The sequence below is a fragment of the Papio anubis genome, chromosome 15 (genome assembly GCF_008728515.1).
Source record: "Papio anubis isolate 15944 chromosome 15, Panubis1.0, whole genome shotgun sequence".
Lineage (NCBI taxonomy): Eukaryota > Metazoa > Chordata > Mammalia > Primates > Cercopithecidae > Papio > Papio anubis.
This window is the reverse complement of record NC_044990.1, coordinates 90395834-90408427: the sequence shown is the minus strand read 5'-3', so window position 1 is coordinate 90408427 and position 12594 is coordinate 90395834. Positions and strand designations below refer to the sequence as shown.

Below are 12594 nucleotides of genomic sequence, written 5' to 3'. Positions count from 1 at the left end.
TCACTGCAACCTCTACTTCCCAGGTTCAAGCAATTCTCCTGCCTCAGCCTCCCGAGTAGCTGGGATTACAGGTGCCCACCACCATGCATGGCTAATTTTTGTATTTTTGGTAGAGGTGGGATTTCACTATGTTGGCCAGGCTGGTCTCAAACTCCTGACCTCAGGTGATCCACCCACCTCGGCCGCCCAAAGTGCTGGGATTACAGGCTTGAACAAATGTTCCTGGCCAAAATCAGTATTTTTGAGATTTTAAAGAAATGTAACTCCACAATAATTAGTAAACCCTGTTTGCAGTTAATGTTCTGAAGCTTTTGTTGCCACATTATTGTATTGGTCCCATTTGTCTTTTGAGTTTTTATAATTTGAACTCTTTTTATAGTTTATACTTTTTTTAAAGTTCATTATGAATTGAAGTAATATTTTCTTTAATTTTTAAAAAATTTGTTAAGACCAGAACTTGTCCGTCCAGCTACAACTTTGTATCAGCATAACTTAACTGGAATTCTAGAAACCGCTGTCAGAGCCACCAACGCACAGTTTGACAGTCCTGAGATCCTGCGAAGGCTGGACGTGCGGCTGCTGGAGGTACTGCGGCTCTGCATGTTGGGAACGCCGCCCTGGCACCAAGGACCCACTGGGCTGGGGCGTTCTAGCAAGTGTTTTCCATGTTACTTCAGACACAGCTAGCCGTTATCTTTCTGGAAACTGGGCAGCGTGAGTAGGAACTCCACTCTGTCACTTGTTGCTGCCTGGTCAGCACATCTCCTCCCTCTACACCATCTGGGTCTCCGTTTGCCCATCTTGCAGGGAGCCTTGCAGGGCTGCTAGGCTTAAGTTGGAGAAAACGCATGACACCCTTGCCCTGAGCTGGGTAGCACACACAGATGCTTAGAAAATGGAGCTTTCTTCTCATAGTAAATCCAACAGGAGCACAAGACATGGTGTATGATGATATTTATCAGAAAATTGATGTTTTTAGTTTCAGTTTGGTAGGACATGACTTTCCTTTAAGGGTATGGGTATTAACATAAACCCACTCTTTACTTAGTTGTGATGAAAGATCATTAGCAGAATGGTTGGTTTTCTTAAAATATTGCAGGAGTCATCTTGGAATAACTAAGGATTTGGAACATATTTAGAGGCAGTGCGTTTTTGTTGTAGCAAATGGTGATGAATTTTAAACACATTCACAATATTCATTCAGAAATACACCATTCCTTGCCAGATGTTTGCAGAGCACCTACTGTGTGCTCATTATTGCCTAATTGGTGAGGTTGTAGAAGTTAACCAGAAGATGCACTCAGAACTGCTGAGCAGTTTTTAACAATGGGGCGTTATTTTACTGCTTTTTCTTTGCGTCAACAAGTTCTTCAGCAGTAAGCTTAAGGTCTTGCAATTATGTGTTTGTTTCTGTTGTTAGGTCTCTCCAGGTGACACTGGATGGGATGTCTTCAGCCTTGATTATCATGTCGATGGACCAATTGCAACTGTAAGATTATCCTGCATCATTTTATAGTATTTACGGCTGTTAAGATTGTTAAACATTTTGTTTGAAATTAACTTTCTTCTCTGGGGACTCTAATTCAAGTGATCACTCGACATCTAAGATATACTCATTGAATAAATACTTAAGCCAAAATTGTGTGTGTTTTAAATGATTATTAATGAGTACTGAAATGCTCTCTCATTTTAAAAATTCTTAAAAATATCATTTGTTCTATCATAGGTTTCAGCAACTCCTTAATAAATGGGCTGTTCATTCCATTCCATTATTAGACTGTGGCAACTAGTTTAGGATAATTTGAAAGGAACTGTAAAGTGTATTTTAGGGGAATCATATTTTTACTACTTAGATAAAATTTGGTATTTAGTATTCATTTAAACCGACGAGGAAACAGCTGTACTTTGTTCATAGTGCCTTCACCTACATCACAGTTACCACATTATAAAAGGATGACCTGGAAAGCTGTCTGTTTACATGCCTGCAGTTAAAGTGCCTCTTTTTAGTGCTCATTTTGCAAGTATTCAGACTTGAATAAATTTCCTTGACCAAGATACCCCTCTAAACTTACTTCAATCATTTTTGTATCTGAAATACTGAAGGAAGGACACTGCATTTCTTTGAGGTATTGGGAAGAGTATTTTGTTGAGAAGGAATCTAGTTGGACTCTAAAATTTTTTGTTAGTGGTTCTGGTAGAGGCTGCTTCGTGCTGTTTTCCCGCCTCTCAGGGTGCACCTCACGCTGCTGAAATAATTGCGTCAGGGCACACTCACCCTCTTTCCTCTTGGGGGTAAGAAACCTGCCACTGGTAAGTGTGTCTCTCCTGTCTACAGCGAGATGGGAACTGCTGGTGCAATTTCCTTTTACACATAAATTCCTGGTATATAACCTTTATTGATCAAAGCTACTATATTTTAAGTGTATAGCTTCTCTTAAATTTAATTTCTCATCATATTCAAATTAGCTTTTTCTCTTTTGACTTATGTCCTAACCAATTTAAAATAGTTACAATGCAAAAAGCAGTGTGATATTTTAGCAAATTATTTATTTAATTTATTTTTGACACGGAGTCTCATTCTGGCACCAAGCCTAGAGTGCAATGGCACGATCTTGGCTCACTTCAACCTCCGCCTCTCGGATTCAAGCGATTCTCCTGCCTCACCCTCCCAAGTAGCTGGGATTATAGGCACGAGCCACCATGCTGGCTAATTGTTGTATTTTTAGTAGAGATGGGGTTTCACCATGTTGGCCAGGCTGGTCTCAAACTCCTGACCTCAGGTGATCCACCTGCCTCCCTCCCAAAGTGCTGGGATTACAGGCATGAGCCACTGTGCCCGACCTTAACAAATTATTTAAATTAGCAACTTTCATATCTCCTGCCTTGTTAATTTGCATACATTACATATTATTTTCATAGCATAAAAGATACCATAGTACGGATAATTGCATCGATTATTTCAGAAAGTCTGAGTGCCTTGACAAATAGGTAAACTGAACGTTGCCTAGAGAAGAGATAATTAATTATTTCATAGTATTACAGATCTTATTAAGAGTGTCAAAGGTGTCATGCCATGTACATAAACAGTTGCTCATGCAATATTGTTAAATGTTTAGGTTTGTAAAGCTCTACTTTAGTAGAAGGACTCAAGGAAAAAAGTTTATATCATAGATTTATTTTAAAAAGGCAAATCTATCACCTGAGGCCAGGAGTTTGAGACCAGCTTGGCTAACATGGCAAAAACACATCTCTTCTGAAAAATACAAAAATTAGCTGGGCATGGCGGCACACACCTGTAATCCTGGCTACTCGGGAGGCTGAGGCATGAGAATCCCTTGAACCCAGGAGGCCGAGGTTGCAGTGAGCCGAGCTCTCACCATTGCACTCCAGCCTGGGTGATAGAGTGAGACTCTTATCTCAAAAAAACCCCCACAAAAACCCAAAATAAAAGTAAATCAGTGAATATAACCTGAAGGATTCTTTTCAGACTGGAGATTCTTCTAGGCCTACCTTCCATGAGATTCACCACCCTTAGGAGCTACTGTTACAGAAGAAAGTGTACCCCTGCCTCACGGATCCCTCAGGCGGGTTGGGGGGAGTTGTAGTGAAGAGTCCACATTTTAGATTAGGCTTAGACTAGTCTAAAATGGATTGAAAATCCTGATAAACTGTTTGCAAGTTGTGTAACGTTAGGCCTCTGTTTCCTTGCTTTCTGTTCCTGTGAGTTTGCTTAGCATGCTGCCTAGCATGGAAGTCATCAGTGTGGTTGTTACATTATGATAGTTTGCTAAAATGTACCTTTTGAAAAAAAAAGATTGAGACCTGTACTGAGAGGATTCTTATGTGGGGATACTATAAACTCGTCCTCTGCTCTTATCCCAGGTGTTTACTCGAGAATGTATGAGCCACTACCTGAGAGTATTTAACTTCCTCTGGAGGGCGAAGCGGATGGAATACATTCTCACCGACATACGGAAGGGACACATGTGCAACGCAAAGCTGCTGAGAAACATGCCAGGTGAGCCCTCAGTGCGGCCACGGTCCGCACACACTCCCAGCAGCGTCCAGCCCCCACGGTCAGGGGTCCGCACACACTCCCAGCAGCGTCCAGCCCCCACGGTCAGGGGTCCGCACACACTCCCAGCAGCGTCAGAAACATGCCAGGTGAGCCCTCAGTGCGGTCACGGTCCGCACACACTCCCAGCAGCGCCAGAAACATGCCAGGTGAGTCCTCAGTGCGGTCACGGTCCGCACACACTCCCAGCAGCGTCCAGCCCCCACGGGGTGCGGTTTCCAGCAGCTCCGCGGAAGTTAAGGTAGACTCACGGTGTTAGCTATGTATTTTTTCCAGATGGCGAACTTTCTTTTAAAATCACATTTATAGGCCAGGCGCAGTGGCTCAAGCCTGTAATCCCAGCACTTTGGGAGGCCGAGACGGGCGGATCACGAGGTCAGGAGATCGAGACCATCCTGGCTAACACGGTGAAACCCCGTCTCTACTGAAAAATACAAAAAAAACTAGCCAGGCGAGGTGGCGGGCGCCTGTAGTCCCAGCTACTCCGGAGGCTGAGGCAGGAGAATGGCATAAACCCGGGAGGCAGAGCTTGCAATGAGCCGAGATCCAGCCACTGCACTCCAGCCTGGGCGACAGAGCAAGACTCCGTCTCAAAAAAAAAAAAAAAAAAAAAAAATCACATTTATTTTTTATTCTAATATTCACATATATACTTTTAAAAAATTGCCTATTTTTAGGGAAAGCGGTTTAATACATCACTGACTCATTTAAAATTCACACAGTGTTTTAACTAAATTGTTTTTGAGAATTTCTTTGATGTTTTGTTTTGTCCATAAACCAGAACATGGGAATATATTATTTAAAACAATCTAAAACTGTAGTAAAAATTCTTAGGTATCAGATAGTCAAGATTATTTTAATGTTATGAACATTGAATGACTTAAATTACAAGTAATTTTGAAGTCTTTATATAAAATTGATTTGGTCAGAACCCTTGAGAAAGTATTTCAGTAGGTACGTCTCTAAAGAAGAACCAAATGGTACATGCCTTTAATCCTTTGGTGAAAAGTAATTATTAGGAATAAAAAGAGAGCAGTTGTTGGGAGAAAGCAGTTCATGATCTCTGCTTCTTTACCAGCTCAGAGGCTGGTCCCTGAGCAGCTAGCAGAGATCCAGAATAGTGACCCCGCCGAAGGCTGTGGGGCAGGGAGTTGCCTGTCTGAGCCAACACTGACATGTAGAATTGTCGGTTTTTACTAGGTGTTGATACTTGACTGTAGTGGGGAATGAATGGTAGAAATCCTCCGAATTAGCTGAGAGGGAAGCAAAGGGGAGATTTTCTTTTAAAGGCAGTGATGACTGCGGGCTGGATGCCCTTCTTGTGAATGTGCTGCCACGGGCAGGCGGGGAGATGGGAGGAGGGCTGTGCTGAGAGGACTACATGCACGCCTGGGGTTCTGCGGGTCTCCTTTCTCCACGGTTTCACACCGTCCTTCTCGCCACTGTTGCGGGATCCCTCGCTCAGAGTTGTTTTAACTGGGTATGTACTTACTTGCCTACACTTTTCCTTCCCTCTGTCTTCTTATGAATACCACTGAGTAGATCAGTTCCTGGCTGCCCCCTTCACGAGGCAGCGTCTTATAGTGAGTTTAGACCAATTCAAGGCCAAACTGATGCTGTCAATGTCACGTGTCAAAATAAGCCTCTGCGAAGGCTGAGCTCCATACCAACTTGAAATATGGGCTGGTCGCGCTACAGTTTTCTGATCTGATTATCAGTTTAGCAACGTCTGTATCAATTTGCTCTTCTCTTATTGTATTGAATATCAATAATGAGTTTTGTTTTCTAGTTGGAGATAACATAAATTTTTTGATCAGTTTTCTATGTATGGGAAAATGTATATTTTATTATTTATGAAATTTATTTATATCGCTAGGATCCTGCTTCACAGAGTTTAACTCCAGCTTCTTTTGCTGAGCCTTCCCCCTCGCTATTGAAACTTTTTCTGAACCATTTTTAATAGCACGATATTACCTCATGTACATATCATTTCATCATTTCTCTTTGGACATGTTTTTTCCTCCAATTTTTTGCTAATATAAATAATGCCATGCATGTTTTTTATAAATGCATCTTGATATGCCTCTCTGAATATTTCTTGAGAATAGATAGAAGTGGAACTGCTTGTTTAGCAGTTTGAATTTTAGTTTGACTTTTTACTTACTAAGTATTCATATTTTAACTGTATTGATATTATCAGATCACTTTTTGGGAAATGTGCACCAATTTAGTTCACATCTCAGTAAGCCCAGATTGTGTTGTTGAAAGTTGTCTATATCACTGTTTTTGCTGACACTGGCTATTAATTCAAATAAATTGTCAGTTCATAGGTGAAAATGGAAGTTCATTTCAACTTTTATGCTTTTTAAATGTTATGCTTTAAAAATGATTGATGAAGGTAAACACTTTTATTTTTAAGACGGGGTCCCCATTTTTGCCCAGGCTAGCCTCAAATTCCTGTGCTCAAGTGATCCTCCCACCTTGGCCTTCCAGAGTGCTGGAATTACAGGCATGAGCCACCAGGCCCGGCCTCTTTTTTCTTCGTTTTGCTGTATTATGTAGTATTCCCTTTATCTACAGGGGATATATTCTAAGCCCCTCCCCCCCACCCCATGGATGCCTGAAACCTCAGATAGTATCAAACCTTACATATACTGCTTTTCCCCATATGTACTTACCTATGATAAAGTTTAACTTATATGTTAGCCACATTAAGTGATTAACAGCAATAACTAATGACAAAATAGAATTATTTTAACATCATACTATAATAAACGTTATGTGGGTGTTATGTCTCTCTCAAAAGATCTCACTGTACTATACTCACCTTTTTTTCTCGTGATCTATTGACCTGATAAATGAGACAGCTACTGAGTGACTAGGGGGGCAGTAGTGTATACGCTGTGAATTTGTTGGACAAAGGGTTGATTAACTTCCTGGCTAGGATGGAGCAGGATGGTGTGAGATTTCATCACTACTGAGAACAGTGCTCAATTGAAAACTTATGAATTGTTTATTTCTGGGATTTTCCATGTACTATTTTTGGACTGCTGTTGGCAGCAGGTGACAAACAGCATAAAGAGAAACTGTATGGGGGACTACCATGTTCCCTTTTTCGGGAATTGTTTTACCTGTGTTTCTGTTGGGGTGTCTGTGTTCTTACCTTTAATAAAGAAGTATTTTAAAGTAGTTCATGGCCAAGCAACTTCATGAGCAGAAATCAGCTAGCTGATCTTGCTAATCCAGCCCGTTAGAAATGTCCTGCTAATTATAAATCTGAAGCAGATTACACATGGACCCTGTAGAGAGCTCCCATCAACAGCTGCCACGGGGCCTCGTACAGGTGTGGTGTGCAAAGGACGGCTTAGTCTTAAAGTGTCAACAGTTATCACCCTAGTGTTTTAACAATATTCATCTAAGTAGTAACTTGTTCCATCCATCATGTGCAGTAAGTAGTTACATGTGAAAGTGCTTTGCTGGGGACAAGAGTTTTTGATCATGGTCTACCAGGAAGGTCACACCCATTCCTCATGTAAGATTGTCTGCTCTTCCTGCCTTTACCAATCCTGGATGGTAGCAGTTTTTTATGTATTTGCCAGTCAGCTGGACAAAACACAGTGGCTAATACTAAAATGGTTTGTTAGATTCAATTAATCTAAAAAATATTTCTACTACTGGAAACTAAATTCATGTTTCAGATAACATTTCACAAAATGAAGTAGACCAGTACAGGTAACTGAGCCTGTATTCTTTCTCAGCCTCTGTGTGGGGTGGGGAGGGAACGAATGGAGGCTTTTTCTTTCTCTTTCAGCTTCCCTCCCTTTCCCCTTTCAAAACAGTGGCATTGAAATAATTTGCTTTTGGTCTTTATTAGAAATAAAATCAATCTCTTACGTTCTTGAGGGAAAACAAGGATGCGTTCATCTTTCATGAAGAATCAAGATGAAATTTACGTAGTTAGGTTCCAATAGAAGTCTGATTCAGAAATAATACTTTCTTAGTTTTCCTCTCGTTTTTAAGACATTAACTTACTCATCTGAGACAAAAATTAATGTTTAGACAGTGAGTTTTTAGAGGGCTCTTAAGAGAATATTAATTGTCTGAAATGGTCCCTGAAGTTCTCAGGGAACAGTGGTTAGTGGAGATTTACGTTTACCTTTTTTTTTTTGAGATGGAATCTCGCTCTGTTGCCCAGGCTGGAGTGCAGTGGTGTGATTTTGGCTCACTGCAACCTCCACTTCCCAGATTCAAGCTGCTCTCCTGCCTCAGCCTCCTGAGTAGCTAGAATTACAGGTGCCTGCCACATCATCTGGCTAAGTTTTTTGTAGTCTTAGTAGAGATGGGGTTTCACCGTGTTGGCCAGGCTGGCCTCAAGCTCCTGGCCTAAGGTGATCTGCCCACCTTGGCCTCCCCCAGTGCTGGAATTATAGGTGTGAGCCACTGTGCCTGAGGTTTTTTTTTTTTTTTTTTTTTTGGAGACAGAATCTTGCTCTGTCGCCCAGGCTGGAGTACAGTGGTGTGATCTCAGCTCACTGCAAACTCCGCCTCCCAGGATCAAGCGATTCTCATGCCTCAGCCTCCTGAGTAGCTGGGATTACAGGCGTGTGCACCATGCCCAGCTAATTTTTTGTGTTAATATTTGTAGTAGAGATGGGGTTTCACTATGTTGGCCAGGCTGGCCTCGAACTCCTGGCCTCAAGTGATCCGCCGGCCTTGGCCTCCCAAAGTTCTGGGGTTATGGGTGTGAGCTACTGTGCTCAGTCACTGTTGAAGATAATGGAACTCCACTCGCTTAAAATGAGATGTAAATACTACTACATTTTAAAATTAGAGCTTGTACGCTAGACACTAAATTATTTCTTGTCTAAAATATAATGATAGCAAGTTACAGGTTTTCCTTTATCTTTTCTAATCCCACTGAATGAAATGTGCTGTCGAGAAAGTGAGTGTCTAAATGAGGCTTTGTGGGGTAGGTGTCGAAGAGCAGGGTCTGGCCATGGAAATAGCTTGGTGGGGCCACATCTAAACCAGCAGGTCCCTTACAATTAGGAAGCTTTCAAGTAGAAGGCACTTTGGAGATACCACAGTCAAACCTTCCTAGTGTATATTGGAGAGCAGCCTGAGACCCAGAATCTGAAAAGGTTGGACTGGCCCACATTTGGTTTAGGCCCAATATATTGAAAAATAAGATAAATCAAGGTTTAACAGCTCATACTACATTTTGTTTTGGTTTTCCTTTCAAACATATTTTATTACTTCTAAGATACACATTGTTTTCATGTTCTCAATGTGTCTTAAAGTCTCTTGAGCTGCAGGGCTCCTGTTGCCTGCAGCTGTGTAAACCTGGCCCCGGCTCCTCTTGGTGCCTGGAGCTGGGCTCTGTGCTCCGGCAGCATAGCCTTTGGTACTGGCCACAGCTGCGGTTCGTTGCCTTCAAAAAGATTACACCCTGGCTCCACCCTGGCTCTGTTTTGAAATGAAAAGTTACTGTGTTTGCAGAAAAGTGTAGAAATAGCAGTGGAGCATAAATTTGAAATCCATGAAGCACATAATTATTATTGAGAGAAGAACCAAAATGCCACCTTTCCATGTAAAGCAGCACCGCGGATTTTATCTTACCAGGAAAGGCAGGTGCCCGCGGGCCAGCAGTGTCCCGTGAGGGGCCCATCTGCGCAGTGGGTTCAGAGGGTGTTTCCCGCACAGGACTGTGGTCAGAGTGTCTGTCAGTGTGATTGGCAACTGGTTTACTTTCTTGATGATTCATATAGTAATGATTTGTCTTACAAATGACAGTGTCTTAGACTCAGTGAATGATAAAAGGTGAGTTGAAATTTTTCTCTTCAAAATTTCTGTGTGTATCTATCTGTGTTTTTGTATCCTGTGTTTTATATCCTTAGTGTGTATCAACCGTCCAGTGTGGCCTCGGCTCTGCAGGATATGTGCTTGCTGTGTTCGTTGTATGTTTCACTCATCATTCCTGTGTTTCACTAAGGATCCAAAAGATACTTAACAAAAGTCTTTTGGATCCTCAGTGAAACATACAAATACAGATAAAAAAAATTCTCTGTGCCTGGCTCCAACTGATAGAAACTTTAAGCTGAGCTGTAGGTGCTAGAGCTACATTGCCCGGGGGCGTCCCCACCCCACCACCTGTCTCTGAGATTGTATGGTCTCAGCTGTTTTCTTGGTCTTCTGCCTCAGTTTCCTCATCTGGGGGATGGGGTGTTGATGGCACTTACTTCGTAGTGTTGTCAGGATTAAGTCTGAGTGAAAGTACTTGGAGCAGCACCCGCCTGTGGTGGGTGCACCCAAGTTCACCATTGCCGTGGTTACTTTACAGGTGGTTAGAGACTTTGAAAACAATCCTAGTTCTTAACAAATGTCATTTGGATCCTTAGTCTTGAGAAAAATAAATCAGATGGGTACTTTGATAAGGTCACTTTTAAATACAGTAGCATCACTATAAATATGGGTTGAGGTTGTTTTGAAATTTTGAACTAATTGTTTTAAGGCATTTTCTAAAGAAACCAAATATAATGTTTAGCACTACTCGGTGCTATCTCTAGGGGCATCTCCGGATGTGAGGGAGTCCTGGTGGAAGGTGCCTGCCTGAACAAGTCCTTAAGAGCCAGTGTTTGAGTCAAACTTGAAGTTCTTTTGACAGCCTTTAGGGGTCAGTGGAGAACTACAGAAGAGCCTGTTGCTTAGCTGCTGCCCAAGCGGGAGGAGATAGTGGCCACCCAATTTTGTGTGTCGGCGGTCCAGTGTGGCGTCGGCCCTGCAGGAGGTGTGCCTCCTGTATTCATTGGACCTTATTGCCAATGTTGCTTTGCTTTTGGGATTCTTATATAGTTACTTGTGGGTCAACCATAAAAACACATTTAAAACACGTTCCTAAAATATATATTCAGAGTGCTAGGTAAAGAGATCCTAGGCATGTTGGCAGGTGTAAATGGAATTTTTTAGGAACTAACGGACTAGTTGTGCCTTGTGAATTGAGTTCATAGTCATTACAGCCTTAGAGCAAGTAGAAGTCCAGAAATACTACTTTCTATAGTGTTTAATCTCTTATTTGGGAAAGAAAAATAATTATGGTATTGTAGGGATTTCAGACTTCTGTCATGTGGATGATTTCACCAGGTTTCTTTTCAGTAGCAGCATCCTCACAGCAGCAACCAGATGTCTCTCACTGTCGCGGGGCTTTGTCTTAAAAGAAGACCATTGGAGATGCTGTCTGCTGTACTCATTGTAGACACAGTAAAAGGTGATTTTTCTAGAAGGAGAACTATATTCACTGGTGGTACTTTAAGACTGTAAAAGGAAAGAACACCTATATTCACATTGTTGCTAAATTGACCTTGCTTATAGAAACCTTTTGAAAGGTGTGAGTTTGAGTACTCAAGATCTGAAGGAATGCAGACTGCCTGCTCTGACGTTGAGTGTCCAAATCACGCATTTTTTTCAGGAAATCATCATTGAGGGCCCACTTAGTGCTCTCTGTTGCTGGTTCCCAGTAACGGTGTGACAAACCAGCTCCCTGTGGCTAAGCAGCTCATGACCTGTTAGGGCAGAGCAGACATTTACACAGGAACTTACAGTCAGTCAATACAGGAAAATCCAAATGGCATGGGAATGTTTAAATGAGCCACCTGACAGACGTGGGGGTGGTTCCCGAAGGCTCCAGAGGTGATGGTGTCCAGTCTGGCCCTGACAGGTGAGGATGAGCTCTTCGGGTCAGTGGGGAGGAGAGCAGCATGTTCGGCAAAGCTGGGGAGGGGAACTGTGCTGCCAACATGGGGCCGGGGAGCCCAACCGGGAGCACGTCCTGAAGGTCTGGATTCAGGTTACTGAGAATAATGAACCTGGGGCGCGACCGTGGCGATTAGCAGGGCAGCCAGTTGTAATAATCCATGTGCAGTGATGTTGGCCTTTATGGTTACAGCAGCCGCGGGGCTGGAGGGAAGGGAATGGATTTGAGGGTGACTTGGCCTGTGGCGCCAGCAGGACCAGGTGATGCGTGTACGGAGGCCAGGAGGTGGTTGGAGTCTCAGTGGCACCTGGGTCTCTGACTTGAGGACCTGGTGGGTGGTGGCATCTTTTACCACCCAGGGAGCACTGGAGGAAGAGCTGCTTTGAGGGGGATAATGATTCCATTCAAATACGCTAATTTGAGGTATTTTTTAGGATACCTTGTGAGGCCATTAATTAGACTGGTCTTAAACTTAAGATAGATCTAGAGGTAAATGTTTTAGATGTCATCAGCCTGGATATACTTGAAGTTGTGGAGTGGAATGCGGAAGGGACATCAGTGAGTGGGAACTGCAGTCTCACCGGATGGCATGGCTAGGAGGAAGATGGGGTTGGGGCGGGGGCCGTAGACCTGTCTGTCGTGGTGCACGATATCTTTTCAACTAACAGACCCCTTCGGAGCTGCCATATAGCATCTGAAAATTTAAAGATATACTATGGAAGAGTTGGGCAAAATCAAAGTCAAAACTTCTAACGAAGTTAGACGCTTT

General features: G+C 42.6%; 1 protein-coding gene across 3 annotated transcripts in view; it reads left to right on the top strand.

Moving 5' to 3' along the window:
• The window catches only part of TUBGCP3 (tubulin gamma complex associated protein 3), a 94920-nt gene that overhangs the window by 60594 nt on the left and 21732 nt on the right, over window positions 1–12594 (top strand). The window contains exons 15-18 of one of the 3 annotated variants that reach the window (XM_031655595.1): window positions 450–585; window positions 1421–1489; window positions 3883–4040; window positions 4084–4444. In XM_031655595.1, coding sequence (XP_031511455.1) covers window positions 450–585; window positions 1421–1489; window positions 3883–4040; window positions 4084–4168 — 448 coding nt within the window. In that variant the 3' untranslated portion in view covers window positions 4169–4444. 3 annotated transcript variants of the gene reach the window in all.